Consider the following 19,910-nt stretch of genomic DNA (forward strand, 5'->3'; position numbering starts at 1 on the left):
TGCCCTATTTATAACAGCCAGAAGCTGGAAAGAACCCAGATGTCCCTCAATGGAGAAATGGATACAGAAAATGTGGTACATTTACACAATAGAGTACTACTCAGCTGTTAAAAACAATGAATTTATGAAATTCTTAGGCAAATGGATGTATCTGGAGGATATCATCCTGAGTGAGGTAACCCAATCACAAAAGAACTCACATGATATGTACTCACTGATTAGTGGATATTAGCCCAGAAACCTAGAGTACCCAAGGTACAATCCCCAAAACACAAGAAAATCAAGAAGGAAGACCAACACATGGATACTTCATTCCTCCCCTAAATAGCCAATAAAATATCCATGAAAGAAGTTACAGAGACAAAGTTTGGAGCTAAGACAAAAGGATGGACCATCCAGAGACTGCCTCACCCTGGGGTCCATCCCCTAATCAGCCACCAAACGCAGACACTATTGCATATGCCAGCAAGATCTTGCTGAAAGGACACTGATATAGCTATCCTTGTGAGGCTATGCCAGTGCCTGGCAAATACAGAAATGGATGCCCACAGTCATCTATAGGACAGAACACAAGAAACTACAATGGAGGAGCTAGAGAAATTACCCAATGAACTGAAGGGGGCTGCAACCCTATAGGTGGAACAACAATATGAACTAACCAGTACCCTCAGACTCGTGTCTATAGCTGCATATGTAGCAGAAGATGGCCTAGTCAGCCATCGTTGGGAAGAGAGGCCCCTTGGTCTTGCAAACTTTATATGCCCCATACAGGGGAACACCAGGGCCAAGAAGTGGGAGTGAGTGGGCAGGGAAGCAGGGTGGGGGGGAGGGTATAGGGGTCATTCGGGATAGCATTTGAAATGTAAATGAAGTAAATACCTAATAAAATAATAATAATAAAAAGGAGGCAGGCTCTATATGTGGTCAGAAAGACAATAGCTAATTAGAAAACTGTGAAAGCCTGGTTAAAAAGGAAAGCTCAGAGAGTAGTACCAGGATCAGATCTGTAGCTGGGAAGGCAGGAGACAAGACCAAACTGTCTTCAGAACCAGGAAGCCTGGGAAGATTCCGGGTGGGATGTCTTCATCAGTTAATGCTAGTGAGCAACAAAAGTTGAGATTAACTTTCATTATTTACATTTGATGTCAGTAAATAAGGTTCCCAGAAATAGGATTAGCATAATGCCAGCTTTGAACAAAGAATGTGTGTATATAAATGTGTATAAAACTCCCATTTCCCTTAGAACCATTATTGTTTTTAGTGTAAAATGATTTCAAATTCAGCAATGAATATCTTTTTTACAAGAATTCCTCCCTTCTCCAATCTAAGGTGATGATAATGGGGGCCAGAGAGATGGCTCGGTGGTTAAGGGCACTTGTTGTACTTGCAGAAGACTTGTGTTCAGTTTCCCAGCACCCATGTGGTGGCTCAAAACTGTCTAACTCCAGTTCTTAAGGTCTAACACCCTCTTTTGGCCTTTGTAGACACTACTTGCATATGGTATACAGACATACACAGGCAACACACACATATACAGTAAAAATCTTTTTTTAAATGGTAATAATAGAGAAGATTAATTAATGTGAGTGATGATAAGAAGTTTAGGATAAACCTGAAACTATCCTCTAAAGTTTATTAGTAATAGATTTACTCAGAAATTCCATTCTTCAATTATTTCACTGTCAAAGATTACTAATGAGCTAAAATATGAACATATTTAAAGTCATAGCAATAGTTCCGCAATTGCAGTATCTGACATATTTTTAAGCAAGAGAAAAGGTTTTAGCTTATTATGGTGGCACATGGCTGTAATCCTAGTGCCCAAGAAGCTGAGGCAAAAGGATTATGTGTTTAAGGCAAATCTAGACTACATATTGAGAACTCAGTCACAAACAAGTTAGTAATTAAACCATAAACCACAGGCCAAATCTAGTCGTCTCACTGGTATGACCAAATATATAGAGAAGTAATATGCTTTTTCCCATGAATGTTCAGAATGCCATGGGAACAAGTCAGTTCATTTATACAGAAGAGATGAAAGATACCAACTACCTTAGCAGATTGGTTTGTAGTGATGGGTGGAATTATGAAAACATCAAAGCTCTGTGCTGGCCAGACATGGCGCCTTTAATCCCAGCACTTGGGAGGCAGAGGCAGTCAGATCACTTTGACTTGAGACCAGTCTGTCAAGTTCCAGCCACCCAGGGCTACAAAAACAAAATAACAACTCAGCTCATAACATTTTAATAAACACTAATTAACCCTGGCAAGGTGGTACTCCGTCAGATTGAGGACTGACTAAAGTTGGCTTGCAGACACTGTACTTGGCCTTCTTATGTAGAATATAAACTCCTTCTAAAGCAAAGTAGAAAAATTGGGGAAATGCTGAATAAAAAATATGCAAAGCTTATACAGGATAAAAGCTGTATTAATATTGGAGAGTGTAAAAAAAAAGCTGTCATAAATCATTTACAGTGGGATAAAATTGAACTGTCAAGTTCGTTTGTTAATTGGATGTGTTGTGGATTGGTGTGCCCATTACCAGGAGACAACTTACAGGAGTTGATTTCTTTCCTCCACATGGGTCTCAGGGATGGGTATCAGGCCTGGAGACAAGCACCTTTACTTGATGAGCTGTTTTCCAGCCAATGCCAAGTTCTCACATGGAACTCTTTGTTTATGTTGCAGAAGTCAGCTATCCCCAAAAAACAATCCAAAGTTTAGTGCAATCCTAATAAAAATCATCCCATTTTTTTAAAAGTAAAATGAATACTTTAGTTTTAAATTTATTTGTGAAAGAAGATGTTTAACAATACCTGAGAAGAGTTTGGAAAAAAAACGATACTCTTATTATTGTCAAACATAAGACAGCCTCAAATTGCCACAAAAATAGACAAATTATTGGAACAAAAAGGAGCTAGTTTTTGAGATCCACTTAAGTTTTTCCTAAGCCTTGCTTTCTTTCCTCCCCTGCATCCCCTAAAACACATAGTACTGTTTTGTTTTGATTTTTAAAATTGGGGTTTTACTCTGTAGTCCAGATGGGCCTTAAGTTTGAGATTGTGTTCTAGCATTATCCTCTCAAGTCCTGGGAATGTGTTTTACCTGAAAGCAGTGTCTTGTCTTTTCTCTGTGTGTAGGTATAAGTGTGCTTGCAGAGTGTCTGGACTGTCCTGAACTGAAAGCTACAGCTGACGACTTCATTCATCAGCATTTCACTGAGGTTTACAAAACCGATGAGTTCCTACAGCTTGATGTCAAGCGAGTGACACATCTTCTCAGCCAGGACACCCTGACTGTTAGAGCAGAGGACCAGGTAACTGAAGTGTCTTCTTAGATGTTTCCTAGTAAGCTCCTTAACAGATCTTTGTGCCTGGTGCTTTAATATATGACAAATAGTCTTGAAATCAGAGAGAATGTCTTGTTTATAATAAATACATCATCACAAAGCCTTTTTCATTGGAAGGGTCAATACTATTTGAAAGACAGATATCATGGCAGAGATAAAACTTATCAGGAGCCATGTTAGCCTCCCCAAAAAGATTTCCTGAACTTGTAAGCTTACATGTTGGTGGGAACTTTGAAGATGTGACCAAGATGAGGATGAGAGGGTGGGTAGGTCCAAAGTGCAGGTAGGTCAGAAGAGACTTGAAATGTAAATAAATATTTACTATGTAAATTAATGTTGTACTGTGTAGCCTCCAGGTAGCCCTACTGGCATCTTGTTTGGCCCAGCATCTCTTGATTTGCATTTTCTTCTCTAGAACCATCAGTTTAAGTGTTGGATGTGTAAATTGGCCAAAGTTATTTAGGAGCAGGTTGTGTAACTTTAATATGTAGACTCACTCAGTCCTTGTATTTTAGCCCCACATCCTCCTTTGTTTTTGGTCACTAAGTCTGTACTGATTTGTTACAGCTGCAATAGGAAGTAAGTGTACTGAGATAAGATCACAGGTTTTGAGTTGCTATTTTTATTTAACCCATGTTATTTTGCTCTATGTTGTTCATAACATAGATTTTCCAGTTGGAGGACTTGATCAGATAATAAGAAAAAGGAAGCTCACTTCTATAAGTCAGGCACAGGAGTGTGCCTAAAGTTCAGTTGGTTAGAGACTAAAGAAAAAGAGTTACTTGAGCCCAAGATGTTGAAACCAGTTACAATGTAATGTGATCCTGTGTCAAAAGAAACAAAACAAAGATAAAAATATCAGTTCTCTCTTCAATTAACTAGCTTGTATTCAGGTGAAGCAAAAGTGACTTTATACTGGAAAACCTGACAGACACGGTCTACTGGTGGTCATCACTGAGGCCATAGTGAGTACATGCTTGCTTGATGGAATATCAGTGAGGTCATAGTGAGTACATGCTCCCTTGATCAGACATCACTGAGGTCATAGTGAGTACTTGCTCCCTTGATGGGACATCACTGAGGTCATCGTGAGTACATCCTCCCTTGATGGAATGAAATAGCAAAGCATCACTGTTCTGGCTGATTTTTATCAACTTGACACAAACCTACACATATATAGAAAGAGGGAATCTTACTTAAGAAAATGTTTCTATAAGACTGACCAGTGGCAAGTCTGTGGGTCCTTTTCTTTTCTTTTCTTTTTTTTTTTTTTTGGTTTTTCGAGACAGGGTTTCTCTGTGTAGCCCTGGCTGTCCATTTTTTTGATTAATGATTGATATGGGAGGGTCCAGCCCATGGTGGGCAGTGCAACTCCTGGGCAGGTGGTCCTTGTGTATATGAGAAAGCAAACTAAACAAGCCAGCAAGAAGAGTAGCTCATGGCCTCTGCTTCAGTTCCTGATTCCAGGTTCCTGCCTTGAATTCCTATCCTGACTTCCCTCAGATGGAGTATGACCCATCATAAACCCTGCTCTCTCCAAGTTGCTTTTCATCATGGTATAAAACAGCACTAGGAACCCTAAGCTGATCATTATGGCCGCCCTCTCCAGAAACCTAATACTAGGTTAATGCTCAAGACATCAAGCAATCTGAGATTGGAAAGTTTCCCTGACTAGAATTCAGAACTGTTAAGGTTGTCAGAAAGAAGGAAAGTCTGAGAAGTTGCAACATTCTAGAAAAATTCTTTAGATGACTTCTTAATTGAATATTATATGGTTTCCTTTACAGAATCTTAGGAAGGAAAAAATGCCAGATAAACATTAAAGAAATATAAAAATACTACAGTATTCATCTAGGAGTATTAACTTATTGGTTATGACAGATGCTTCATACTATAGTGACTAGGTACAGAGAATACTAAATCTGAATCTGTTCTGCACTTGATCTTAGCCAAAAGTCCAAAAAGCAGTCTAAACCTGTTATAAAATAAAAAGCCTTTCTTTAAAATTCCATTTCCCATAATTTATTAACAAGCTCAAACATGTTTAATGAGTAGCCTGAATACATGTATATGAGTATAGTAGATGAGTATGTATATAAAGTAAGTTGTTGATGCTGTTTTATGACTTATAAATTAATTAAGGAACTTGAAATTGTTCGGTGCAGTTAAATGAATGCTACAGCAATTCTTATAAATATCCTGCATTTTATTAATAAAGAATTTGCATATCTTAAATTTCCTAAAGCAGGTAAATTTGTTGAGTCACACTGTAGACATACAAGGTTAAGATAAGTAACTTTCATGTCTTCTGGAATGGAAGCCATCTTGGGAAGCTTGTGTTCCTGGTCCTGAGCGTATGTTGGAACTATCACCAGCCAGTAAACTTCTTTGAGTGTCATGTGTCTTCTTTGAAAAGGAAGCTATGGCTTGTTGTTTTAAAAACACCCACACACAATTTTGGGGACTGGAGAGATGGCTGGCTCAGTGGTTAAAGCACTTGCTGCTCTGCCAAGGACCTGAGTTCAGTTCCCAGCAGCTGTACCAGATGGGTCACAACTGCCTGTAATTCCAGCTGCAAGAAATATAACCTCTTCTGGCCTCTGTAGGTACCCACCAACAAATACATGGAGACACATACATACATAGACATAAATAAAGATAAGTCTTCTCTGAGAATTTAATTTTATTATTTTAATTACATGTCCAATTACATATGTACAAGTGCCCTTAGAAGTCAGAAGCATTGGATCCTCTAGAGCTAGAGTTAGAGACCAATGTTCCTTGTCTGACATGGGCACTAGGAACCAGACTCAGGCCCTCTAGAGGAGCAGGGCATGCTCTTAACAGCTGAGCCATCTGTCCAAACCCATAAGTCTTTTTTTTTTTAATCACAATTTTAACATTCTTTCCATCACTGTATGTGTTATAGCAAATTCAAATAAACTAAAGCAGCGTATAAAGTGTTTGAGATATAGTAGGGTATGGAGGAATGCAAACAAGTATGTGGACAAAATACTGAGCATAAGTAATTGTTCCTTTTCTCTGTGAACATGAAAGTAGATGTTTGGAATGCTGCTTCCACCTCAGACCTCTGCTGTTTTCTTTGTTCCCCTTAGGTTTATGACGCTGCCGTGAGGTGGTTGAAATATGATGAGCCTAACCGCCAGCCATTCATGGTTGATATCCTTGCTAAAGTCAGGTTTCCTCTTATATCGAAGAATTTCCTAAGTAAAACAGTACAAGCTGAACCACTTATTCAAGATAATCCTGAATGCCTTAAAATGGTGATAAGTAAGTTCCCGTTATACCATTTCTATATGGACTACATGGCCATTTTGCATGGACTAAAAACTTTTTCCAGTGCTCACTAGTCTGGGAAAACATTCAAGATTTTGTCTTCTTCTTGTGGAAATAATCCCTTAGGGTTTTCTGTCCCTGGAAAGGGTTGGCCTCAGCCCTTATGTTAGAGTGAGAGAGAGTGAAGATATGTCTTGAATCTTAGCCTCAGCAGCTTTCCTGTTTTGTTCAGTGTTTCCTTTTTATTTAGTCAGGCAGCATCCCATCTTGACATTTCTTTTTCTTAAGCAGGCTTTCTTTATTTGCCTGAAGCTAATAATATGCTCATGTCTTTTTTTCCTCCTGACTAACCTGGAAGCCCTATATGCTTTCATAAATGCCATAGTTAATGCATTGCTTTTTATTTCTTTAAAACATTCCTTTCAGTGCTTTCCTTCTGCCTCTTCCTTCCGCTACTGCTTGTCCTCTAGGCTGAGCCTGACGTACAGTTCTTGTCCTGGGACTTTTCCTGGAATATTTCATAAACCTGTTCTCTTCTGAGTGCAAGGTTTTCCTCTCTGTGTGTTTTGTTTTTGTTTGAGACAAGCTTTCTCAGTGTGAAGCCCAGGCTAGCCTGAAATTCAAAATCCTCCTGCCTTTCCTGAGAGCTAAGATTGCTGGTGTGCCCTACCATACTTGACTCCCCTTTCTTAATTCTGTTTGATGATGGAACATGTCTTCTAAAGGGTTCCTGATAGTTGATAAGTGCTTGGAGACTTGCTAAGTCTCATGTTTATTTCACTATAAAACATTGAAGCTAGTTAAACTACACATGCTGAAAACAGTCTGTGGTTAGATATTTGAAGGCACCGTTCCATTATCTACAGACTGTAATAGTCTTGAGAGTCCTAGGGCCAGTTGGTTTCTTAGGGTTTGTTTTTGTTTTAATCTCATTAGATTGGTACGTTGTTTTATTTAATCCTGGTATTTTGAAATTTGTAGTAATGTATGTATATATATATATATTTTTTTTTAAGTCAGGTTGAGCATATTCTCTTGTTAGCCTTTGACTTCTAAGTTCTTTATTACTAAGACTATGGTTCTTTAGCCATTGAACAGCTCAACTTTCTTTGTCTTTTCTAGTTCTGTCTCCATTTTGGTCCCCTTCTGAGAGTTTACCTTAATTTTTCTTTTTAAACCTTATATTTCAGCTATTTTTAATTTTATGAGTCTAAATGTACGTTGACTTATTTAATGAATGCAGTGCATACTGTTCTCATGTAGTCAGTTAATGAATGCAGTGCACACTGTTCTCATGTAGTCATTTAATGAATGCAGTGCACACTGTTCTCATGTAGTCAGTTAATGAATGCAGTGCACACTGTTCTCATGTAGTCAGTTAATGAATGCAGTGCACACTGTTCTCATGTAGTCAGTTAATGCCTTTGAGCATACCTGTGTTGCCTGTGTTGTCTGTATTTTCTTCGAGTGTTCTTGCCTTTTATTTTTATTGTTAGATCTTCTTGAGTATGTAGCCCTGCAAGTGAGTTAAGAGCAAGTCCTTACAAGTCAGACAGACAGATGTGTGGAGGGACAGGCATCTTAGTTTGAGGATTCGTAGCCCTGTGTTAAGCTGTTTAATTTCAAGTGGTAAAGAGTAGTCAGGTATCTTGTATATGTTGAAAAATTGTTTTGTTTTTCAGCAAACAGTGTCTAGGCATTTAGCCTACTCTTTTGTAAAGTTGCTGAACTTAATCTTACTAATAGGATAACTTTGCAATTTTGTTTTATATAATAAACATTTGCATAGCTTATCACTTTTCCTTTGCTGCTTTTATGAGTTTTTTTAAAACTCACTTCAGGTTGTGTTGAGAAGAATATATGAGGTAGAGAATATAGTTTTCCCTGTATTGTCTAATATTGATAGGTAATATTAGACAGTGTGTGTTTTCCCCACACTGCTTAAGTAGTTTTAGAGTATGTGACTCTTGACCTCAGTAAGGAAGATCCGCAATAGTTGTGAATCCTTGTTGTACTTCATCTAAGATAGTCCTTCTCAAAGTATTATGCACATCTGGGTTAACTTAGGGTTTTAGTAAATACATGATCTTTTGTTAGGCTTTAGATTGTGGGAGACAGCCTTTCTAACAAAGTTCCAGGTTCTGAAGATGGTATTATTTGTACTACATTTGAATGGAAAGATGGGTCCCTTTAACACAGCAAATTCCCAGTGCCTCCACTAGAGATTTTAATTGGTCTGTGATAGGAACCAGATATAAATAGAGATTTCTTATGTGATTCTAATGTGCACTTTATACAGAACTGATAATAGTGGCATACTTTTGTAATCTCAGTAGTAAGGGATTCAAGAGGCTTACTAGTTAAATGGCAGCTTCACCATTACATATAGTGAATCTTATTTCATGAAAAAAATTAAAGTCACTAGGTTTAAGGGATCTAGATTTCAGTCATTTTTATTTTGGCAACTACTCTTAAGGAACCAGAGAATTCATTGGTATGTAGTAAGTGGGTGACATAGTCTTAGTAGTATTGATTTCTGAAGATCATAAATTTATGAGGATTCTTAGACATTCTGCCTCTTTCCCCCTTTCTTTTTAGAACACTGGAGAGATCAAAAAATAACTTTTAAGTTACAGGGCAGGGGGAAAAGCGTTGACTGGGCAGTACCTGAAGCTCTTGAAGTGTTACTATGTATTTTTGTACAGGTGGAATGAGGTACCATCTACTGTCTCCTGAGGATCGAGAAGAACTTGCAGGGGGCACACGGCCTAGAAGAAAGAAACATGATTACCGCATAGCTCTGTTTGGAGGCTCCCAACCACAGTCCTGTAGATATTTTAACCCAAAGGTAACTAAGTTGGTAATAGCTTTCATTTTGAAGGAACTAAGCACATATAGACCCTGACATCTCTTACATAGTAAGTAGTCATTGGTTGTTGTTTTATAGGGTAAGGAAATTGAGGACTGGATTTCAAAAGTACTCTGGAGTACTTTAAAAGGAACCCCTGCAGAAAAAAAAACAAAGCTCAATCTTTGTTGGCAAGTCTATGCACTCATTATGATGTCCTTGGTTTCTCATAAGATGATTATTGTTAGGGAAACTCAGCTTCTTAGGCTAGGTACGTTTTCTTTCTTGAGTAATTATAACACACATTGTCATTCTAGAAAATTCCAAAAAAAAAAAAAAAAATGTAGTCACAAAAAAACAAAGATAGATATCTTTATCCCACAATCTAGAAACAATGAACACTTTTAGTCTGCTTTCCAGTACATTTAATGCCAATTGGAGAAGCAGAGTGTAAGTTACAGGTCTAGGGACACAATTCTTAAACTATGTAGATGTTTAGTTCTAGCCTTGAGAGGGCCCACTCATATTCTTCTTGTGTCTTTGTTCTGTATAGGGGTATGGCATGGGGAAATGCCATATTTTTCTGATACTGCATGCATTGCTAGGGCAGAGAATGTACCAAAGTCCTAAAAGATAACACTCAAAACTTGTAAAATGCTATTCATAACTCATGCTGAATCCACACATAACAAGTTATCTCTATTTTTAATCCCTTTTTAAAAATTGATGATTAGGGGGCTGAAGAGATGGCTCAGAGGATAAGAGCACTGACTGCTCTTCCGAAGGTCCTGAGTTCAAATCCCAGCAACCACATGGTGGCTCACAACCATCCTTAACGAGAGCTGATGCCCTCTTCTGGGGTGTCTGAAGACAGCTATGGTGTACTTATATGTAATAAATAAATAAATAATTTTTTTTAAAAAAATTGATGATTAGTACTTGAGACCAAAGCATCCTATTGACATTGGGATTTTTTTAAAAACATCCATGAAATAATGTAGTGTTGATATACAAGGTATTTATAAAGGCATGGAGATGCCAAGACATGGAATGGACAGTTCAAGTCTGTACTAAGTACCAATTACGTGAAGGCAAGAATGGTCTCTTCATGAGTGAATGAATCCCACCCAGTATTATTGGGTACCCAACTGGTCCTCTAAATTACAGTAGCAAATCAGGACTTAGAGTTGACTTAGGGAACTGTAACATATACTCCTGGCTTAGGCAGCCTCTCAGTCGTCCTCACACTCATTAGACGTGGCTCAGGCTGACTGGAATGGGAAGACATAGGTGCAGGTTTGTGCACAACAGACTGGCTTTGTAGTTATGAATACTCTGATAACAATTCATGGGGTGCACACATTTGTATGTCCTTTGAGCACCACCTGTCTTTGTCAACAGTTTTGCATTCTTTGTCCTTTTTAAGTTTCTGTCCATCATAGTAAACCATTAACAGTATCCCAAAATTGATTTAAAACAAAACAAAAGACAGAAAACAAAACAAACAAAAAAAACCCTGATCTTTGACACCCTGCCCCCAAATATCTAAAATGGGCAGATGGCTCAGTCACTAAAGTGTTGTTGTGAACACTTAATACCCCAATCCTCCATGACAATGCTGGGCATGATAGGACTAGTTTATAATCTCAGTACTGTGGGGACTGAGACAGGAGAGTCCCGAGGCTTGATGGTCAGCAGGATTGATGTGCTTCAGACCATTGGAAAACTGTCTCAAAGGAGGTGGTCCTAAAAATGACACCCAAGGTTGTCCTCGACCTTCCACAGTTATAGACACACTGATAACATGTGAACTTACCTACACAAGTGTATTGTAATACACACATGTGTACATACACATATACACTCTTTTTTGGTTTTTGTTTTAGAGTCAGGGTTTCTGCATGTGACTTTGCCTTTCCTGGAACTCACTCTCTAGACCAGGCTGGCCTTGAACTTAGAGAGATCCTCCTGCCTCTGCCTCCAGTGGGTTGGGATCAAAGGTATGAGCCCATCACCACCCAGTCTTACTCCTTTTTAAAAGACAGTGAACACTAAAGCTATTTAAAATCCTGCCAAATAAGAATACTTGGGGGGCTGGTGAGATGGCTCAGTGGGTAAGAGCACCTAACTGCTCTTCCGAAGGTCCGGAGTTCAAATCCCAGCAGCCACATGGTGGCTCACAACCACCCATAACAAGATCTGACTCCCTCTTCTGGAGTGTCTGAAGAGTACACAGTATACTTACATATAATAAATAAATAAATCTTAAAAAAAAATACTTGGACAATTTCTAGAAGGGCTATATACTGCCTTAGCTGCTCAATATTGGCAAAGTCTCTCAAGTTTACTAGCTGATAGGGAATATGTCCATGTAGGCAGTGGTTCCTAGTTGATGGGAAATGCAGTACATCAGACAAAGGGCTGCTGGGTAAGATTTGTGCTTAGCCTGTTTGGGTATCTTGTATATTTGAAACTTCCATAAATCCAGTCTTGTGTTGTTTGGTGCCATCTTAGTTTTGTGGTTAGATCATATAGCTATGAATATGGGTTAATGATATGATTGGTTACCTAGTGTCAAACATTTACTCTCTGTTTGAACAAACTGTAGAACCAGAAGACTGATACCTAAAAATAGTTGGCTTTAATGTGCTCCAGAATTCTGACTGTGTACTGTGGTCATATTGGGACATTCCGGAAGCCATAGGAAGGAAGCATCTGCTGGGCCACACTGCCATGGCCTGTTCCACTTATTAGAGGGCTCTTGTGCTCTGGAGTCAAAGAAACATCTAGGTATATCCTATATCTTAATATGTAGGAGGAGCTGGGGCATTAATCTGTCCTGCATACACCAACCCGCTATAGACCAGGGGCTTAGCAGACTTCTATAAAAAGAGCAAAGGAAATTAGTTTCATCCTTGCCAACTGTTCTCTTCGCTGCCACAGCTACTCAGTTGTGTTGCTGTAGAAGGTAGCTAGCCATCAACAGTGTATAAGCAGATGGGCATAGTTGCCTTCCCTGCAGCTGCACAGTTACACGGGGTAGGGTAGAATGGAATGCTCAGTTTCCCATCCGGACTTGTGCATGGCCATGACTCAGAAGGGAATCAGTAAAGCCTGCCAAAGGAAAGGAGCTTTGCTCTTAAAAATGTGTAATCTGTGGCAAGAAAGACTGACTAGGACCAAGGAAGGCAGGATGTCATGCTTATACATGCATGGTGTTTCAGTTGTGTACACACGCGTGGCTGGTGTGAAAACTTACATGTGCTGTCCACACCCTTTCTAGTTTGCCTGTCTTCTCAGCACCTAAGCACATACCTTTGCAACAAAATACTCATTAAATATACTGAATTACTTTTCTGGGCCCATAGTTACCTGCCTAAGTGTGACTTTACTGCCTTTGTCCATTTTTTTGATGACATGAAAGCTACATGTTCCTCTAACTTTCAGAGAATGGTAAATAATCCCCTTTCCCTACATGGCCTAAGTTAGAACTGGTTCCTTCGCTAAGCTATGCCCAACGTTCTTACTTATGAGCTTACAAGCCCAAAACATCTTTCTTCAACTGTATTATCTCCATTTATCACGAGGGGACATCAGATCACTTTCTCAGTATGCTACTTGGGGTGGCAGATTATAGGAATGAGATCAACTTCCCAGAGATGCTGAACCATGTGCATATTTAAAAAAACAAAACAAAACAAAACAAAAGTCATCTCTCCCTCTTCTCCATTTATATTCACAAGCATAGCCAAGGACATTGAAGCAGGCCTTTTTAAATAGGCTGAATTTAAGGCACAAGACAGTAGCTGAAATGAGCAGTTTTGCATTCGTAGTAGAAATGCTTACAAAGGACACAAATTACCTTCTGAAAAATGGAAACCATAGCAATACTATTTGTAGCTAATAGTAACTAACAGTTATTAAACATAGTGTCTGAAGTGTACAATAACAATTAAAATTCACTATCCTGAAATATGTTAACGAGAATGAGATCCAGGCATAGTGGTATGTGCCTATAGGCCCATTGCTCAGGAGGCTGAGGTGGAGAATCACTTGAGATCAAGAGTTTGACTGTGGCCAGGCGTGGTGGTGCACACCTTTAATCCCAGCACTTGGGAGGCAGAGACAGGCGGATTTCTGAGTTCGAGGCCAGCCTGGTCTACAGAGTGAGTTCCAGGACATCCAGGGCTATACAAAGAAACCCTGTCTCGGGGGAAAAATAAAGAGTTTTAGTGTGACTCTACAACTTAGCAAGATCTTGATTCAAAAAAAAAAAGGAAGTTTCTTGAGAAACAGTATAACTTATAGGTCTGTAGAATTAAATTCAGGTTGTCAATTTAGACGTCTTTATCTCTGAATTATATTGCTACCTTTAAAGTTATTTTCATTCTTAAATTTGTAATGTAGGAAGACCCCACAAAACATGTTAATATTTATGTTTAATTAGGAGTATGAGCATTTGTCTATGGGGAGTAAGAGTCCCCATGAGTCTAGTTGCCCAAGGTGGTCAAAAGAGGGTATCATATACTGTATTAGGGTTGCCACACTCCTGATCCCAAAAGCTGTATTGTTCAGGGTTCTCTAAAGCACTGGTTCTCAACCTTCCCAATATACATACAACCCTTTATATACATGTTGTGGTGACCTCCAACCATGAATACATTTTCACTGCTACTTCATAACTGTGACTTTGCTGTTATGAATTATAATGTAAGTATCTGTGTTTTCTGATGGTCTTAGGCGACCCCTGTGAAAGGGCCATTCGATAGACACCCCCTAAAATGTATATTGGCCCACAGGTTGGGAACTGCTGCTCTAGAGGAACAGAACTGATAGAGTGGGAGCATGTGTGCGTGTGCCTGTGTGTGCGTGTGTTTAAGTGTGTGTAAAGGGGATATATTAGAATGGCTTACAAGCTGTACTCTAGCCATCCCAATAGTGGCTGTTTAACAGTGGAAGGTCCAAGGATGTAGTTGTTCAGTCCATGAGGCTGGTTATTTCAGCTGTCTTCAGTATACACCAGAATCCTGAAGAAGTAGACTCTACAGCCAGTGAAGGAATGGACACGGCAGCAAGAGCAAACAGGCAAAGAGACCAAGTGCCCTTGTTCTGTGTTCTTCTTATGGGCTACCCACAGAAGGTGTGGCCCAGATAGAAAGGTAGATCTTCCAACCTCATAGGATCTGGATTAAAAGTGGGCTTTCCCACTTTACGTTTTTTAATTAAGAAAAAATTCCTCACAGGTATATCCAGCCACTTTTTATAATTGTAAATGTAGTCAAGTTGATCATCAAGAATAGCCATCACAGATACCCTGGAACTGAAGTTACAAGCAGCTGTGAGCCACCTGACCTTGGTGCTGGCACACTAACTCGAGAAGTATGTGCTGTTAACCACTAAGCCAATTCCCCAGCCCCACCCCCAGAGTGGTTATTTTTAATTTGAAGACTAGCAGGTGTTGGAGATCATTTCAAAGAACAAGTGACCAGTCTTTTCAGCCTGACTTTAGTTGAAGCTCATAGAAGGATAGTCACTGATACCTTACAGTTTTAGAGTGTTTCCCACATAGCTTTCAGTAACTTACGTGCAGAGTGGTGAGACCTTGGCTGAGTTTGTATTTCTCTGCTCTGGTGGGTTTGTGCAATAGATGAGGTAACTTACATGTTACCTTGTTGTTTTTTCTTGTTTGTTTGTTTGTTTTTTATCTGTTGTTGTTGTTTTCTTTAAATGTGTATCACTAAGAGTTTAAAGTCCCTGCAAATGTTTTCCTAGGAGTTCAGAGCAGAATAGAAATTCTTAGGGTATATTCTAATCTAATGAAAATCTGACACAACAGATGCTTACAAGATATAAACACCAACTTGGTATTTTTATAGGGAGTGCCTTACTCAGCGAGACTGGGAATCGCTGGCTCTGTCGCCTGCTCTTGATTGGTTTTTTTTAGCTATCTTGGAAAGCAGTAGGAACACAGTGTCAGTATGGTATACTGTTGGAGTTCACCGAAAGACTCTCACTCACAAAGACCTCAGAGACCGAGATCGCTGCAAACTGCAAGAGGTTTATTGCTCCAAGGCGTTGGGAGCCCCCCACCCCAACACACAGGAAAGAGGAGAGACCCCCGAACGAACAAAGAACACACTTTTTATACCTTGTAAGGGGCAGATTTAGCCAACAGGGCTAGCTGGCTTATTCTAATTGGTGTAGCAAGTAACCCTTTCAGGCATTGGTTGGTTTGCATAGGGTGACTACCTTTGGCCTGATCCCTCACTCTGCGTGCCCTTATGGTTTTTCTCAGCATTGTTTAGTGGGCCAGCTTTCTTATCTGGCTCTGCACCTGGCCTGCTAGTATAGTTTGGAAAGTCCCTTGTGGGGGAGGGGGGAGACTGGGTGGTCTTGAAAGTATTTTTGATTCTACAATACCTTTAGGGACTTCCCCATGCATACACATGGTAGGTGGATAGAAGCATCCTTGGATGCCACAAAACATAGAAAATGGTAAACCAGACTTAGACAAGTATCATGTTTTCTTATGTGTGGATTCTTCTTTTTTTTTTTTTTTTTTTTTTTTTTTTAGAAGGTTTTTTTTTTTTTTTTTTTTTTTTTTTTTTTTTTTTTTTTTTTTTTTTTTTTTTTTTTTTTTTTTTTTTTTTTTAGATTTATTTATTTATTATATGTAAGTACACTGTAGCTGTCTTCAGACACTCCAGAAGAGGGAGTCAGATCTTGTTATGGATGGTTATGAGCCACCATGTGGTTGCTGGGATTTGAACTCCGGACCTTCGGAAGAGCAGTCGGGTGCTCTTACCCACTGAGCCATCTCACCAGCCCCCCAATTCTTCTTTTTTTAATGACATGAAATTAGAAAAGTACCCAAAGGAAATGGGAAGAGAAGACGAGTAATTGGGGACATAGACATAATCAAGAACTTTATAGGCACGTGAGAAAATGACACAATGAGCCCCATTGTGGTCAACATTTGATATATGCTGAAAAGGGAAACAAACATCCTGCAAAGATGTCACTGGATAAGAAAGGGTGAGGATTGGCTAGAGATCAGCTAGTTACCTGGCCAGGAGCAGAGCTGATGAAGGGACAGAGGGACACACTAGGTGGTTAAGTCTAGTTTGTTTTGCAGCTGCCAGTTGAGTGAAAGCAGATGTAGCCAGTATACACACTAGAATATGTCGCCATCTTCCAGTAAGGCTTTATTACAATGAAATTGAGAATTTAGAGTCAAAAATGATACAGAATTGTATTCAGGACACCACCTTCAATCTCTTTTCGAATAAAAAGCATAACATTATAGTAGTTTCAATGTAAACAGAGACTTGCTTACCCTCCTCCTCAGTATGCCAAAGTGGTGGTTACTCATCACCTAAGTAACGTGTTAGCTCCTCTCATTCTTGTTCTTCCTGTGTGTCTTTTTGGTTTTTCAAGACAGGGTTTCTCTGCATAGTACTGGCTATCCTGAAACTCACTCTGTAGACCAGGCTGGCCTCGAACTCAGAAATTCACCTGCCTCTGCCTCCCAAGTGCTGGGATTAAAGGCGTGCACCACCACGCCCAGCTCTTCCTGTATCTTATTTGATATTGAGTTAATCATTATTTTGAAATCATGGAACTTTGAGTATAAGTTAAATTTCTATTCAACAATTATTTTTCATGTCTGGCCTGCTAATTGGTGGGTAAGTTTGTTTTATGCATGATTAAATAGGTTTCAAGCTGATTGTTCTTGTTATAATTGGAGTGGTAATAATAAGATAGAAGAAAAATCACATATAAAACAAACGAACAAACATAGGCATCTTTTGATGGGCAGTGGTGTGTACGCCTTTAATCCCAGCACTTAGGGAGGCAGAGGCAGGTGGATCTCTGAGTTCAAGGGCCACCTAGTCTACAGAGAGAGTTCTAGGACAGTCAGGGCTATGTAAAGAAACCCTGTCTTGAAGGGGAAAAAAAGGAAAATAAATGAATGAATGAATGAATGAAAATGAATGGAAGGAAGGAACGAAGAAAGGAAGAAAAAGGGAAAGGGAAAGAAAATGAAAGAAAAGGTAAAGGAGAGAGAGGGAATGAATATAGGAAACAGATTTAAGGAATTGGTTGGTTTTAAGGAGCTGGTTGGTGCTTGTAATCATTGCAGAAAACAGCTACTTGAAGCACACAATATTGTTTAAAGAGTCTGCACTCACATGCACATACCCACATACAGACACAAACACATACACATAATTAAAAACAATCAAAAAGTACTTTTCAGATAGCAATGGTTTTATTTATTTTAGAGTTACTATCTTCAAGCTTTAATGACTGAGAAGGCAGGGTAGTAGTAGTCTGCCCAGACATACGTGTCTGTCTCAAAGCCATGGCATCGAGCCATGTCTCCACCTCAGCTGGCCAACACTGGAGAAATGGGTAATAGATGTGCAGTCTAGGAAACAAAAAGCCATTCTTTTGGTATTCTCTTTATGTGCACGTTGTCCTTTATGCTTTGTCTTTCTGAAAGCTTCTTGCCCTTCCTTTCAGGATTACAGTTGGACAGACATTCGCTGCCCCTTTGAAAAACGAAGAGATGCAGCTTGTGTGTTTTGGGACAATGTAGTGTACATTTTGGGAGGTTCTCAGCTTTTCCCCATAAAGCGAATGGATTGCTACAATGTTGTAAAGGATAGCTGGTATTCCAAACTGGGCCCTCCAACACCTCGAGACAGCCTTGCTGCCTGTGCTGCAGAAGGCAAAATTTATACATCTGGAGGTTCAGAAGTAGGTAAGACCCTGTTGATATTTTTGTTTAACAGAAGTATTTTAATCCAAGTTTCTTGACATTCATAGTTTTCAAAAATTGGGAAAGTTTGTCCCAATACTTCAGTAATTTAGGTGTATGTCTGTTAACATTTTAGAGCCTGTTTCCTTATAAGTTTTCCTTTGTCCTTTAAGTTATTGACAAGAGTGCAGCACTGGGGCTGGAGAGATGGCTCAATGATGAAAACCTTGTACTGCTGTTCCAGAGGACATTAGATGGTCTTACAACCACCTGTAACTCCAGCTCTGCAAGGCATTCAGTACCTCTGGCCCCTGGACACCTGCATGTATATTCATATACCCATACACAGAATTTAAAATAATAAAAAATTATAATGCCGTTTTTCTAGATAAATTGTTTTTTATTATGGTGAACTGATGGTTGACAATGTTTGAGTTTTTACTTGTTGTTTTGAGTAGGTGATGTTATTTCCTTTGAAAGTTTTAGAATTTTATTTATTCACTGACCCATTTAGAACATGTTATTTGGAGGATGTTTTGGCTAGGGTTTCCACTGCTGGAAGAGACACCATAACCAAGGCAGTTCTTAAAAAGGAAAACATTTAATTGGGGCTGGCTTACAGGCTCAGAGGCTGTCCATTGCCATCATGGTGGGAAGCACGGCAGCCTGCAGGCAGACATGGTGCTGGAGAAGGAGCTGAGAGTTCTACTCCTTTAAAAAAAAAAAAAAAAAACTATTTTTTTTTTTTTTGCAGTTTGATTTGAGAACTTTATTTTTTTAATTTATTTTATTTATGTTTTAATTGAACTAATTTTTTTTTATTATATTCAACACAATATATTTTATACCAATCATAAAAATGGTGGAAATGTTATTAAATAAACATAAATAGATAAAGTCTTTTTGTTTGTTTGTTCATTTGTTTTGTTTTTAGTAAAGCTTTAAAATACTGGCTCTTACTGTGGTATAAACCCAGAATAAGAACAATTTTTAGACATTGGAGTTCATTGTAATAAGGCTGTACTTCAATGTCCCTCACATCACCAAAGGATTTTACCTCCATAGTAGCTAAGCTAAGAGTTGACAGTTCTGCTGCACCAAGGAATGAATTGTAGGCACAATTATTTGGATACAGATAACCTGCTATGGTCAAAGCTATTTGGCTTGAGTGAGGGTCACCATTCTCAGCCCACAGGGAACAGGTTACATTCATTTAAGAAATGATGTATGTATTAAGATGGTCTGTCCATGAAGTCATTCATCAACTGTTTAACTGAAGAATGGTTCTGCTTGGAGGGTGTGGCACAGACGTTAGGTGAGGCTAAGATTCTGGTTCATTGACTATGATGATTTTAAAAAGCATTCGTCTCAGAAAAGAGTAACTGAACCCAAGTCTTCTGCAACAGTAGACTGTGCTCTTAATTATTAAGCCATCTATCCAGCCCCTTAAATAGTATATTTTTAATATCTGCTAAATACTATTTTCCAAGTTTAAACATTTGTTTAAAAAGTACCAGCCAGAAGCCGGGCATGGTGGCACACGCCTTTAATCCTAGCACTTGGGAGGCAGAGGCAGGCGGATTTCTGAGTTCGAGGCCACCCTGGTCTACAGAGTGAGTTCCAGGACAGCCAGGGCTATACAGAGAAACCCT

At 39.1% G+C, this 19,910-nt stretch overlaps 1 protein-coding gene across 1 annotated transcript in view; it reads left to right on the forward strand.

Annotated features, from left to right (window-relative positions):
• Klhl7 (kelch like family member 7) overlaps window positions 1-19,910 on the forward strand; it is a 50,821-nt gene that overhangs the window by 25,217 nt on the left and 5,694 nt on the right. Inside the window, exons 5-8 of the mRNA XM_021190548.1 lie at window positions 3,141-3,316; window positions 6,466-6,640; window positions 9,352-9,494; window positions 18,021-18,261. Coding sequence (XP_021046207.1) covers window positions 3,141-3,316; window positions 6,466-6,640; window positions 9,352-9,494; window positions 18,021-18,261 — 735 coding nt within the window. The remainder of the gene's footprint in view (window positions 1-3,140; window positions 3,317-6,465; window positions 6,641-9,351; window positions 9,495-18,020; window positions 18,262-19,910) is intronic.

The sequence above is a fragment of the Mus pahari genome, chromosome 2, assembly GCF_900095145.1.
Source record: "Mus pahari chromosome 2, PAHARI_EIJ_v1.1, whole genome shotgun sequence".
Classification (NCBI taxonomy): Eukaryota; Metazoa; Chordata; class Mammalia; order Rodentia; family Muridae; genus Mus; species Mus pahari.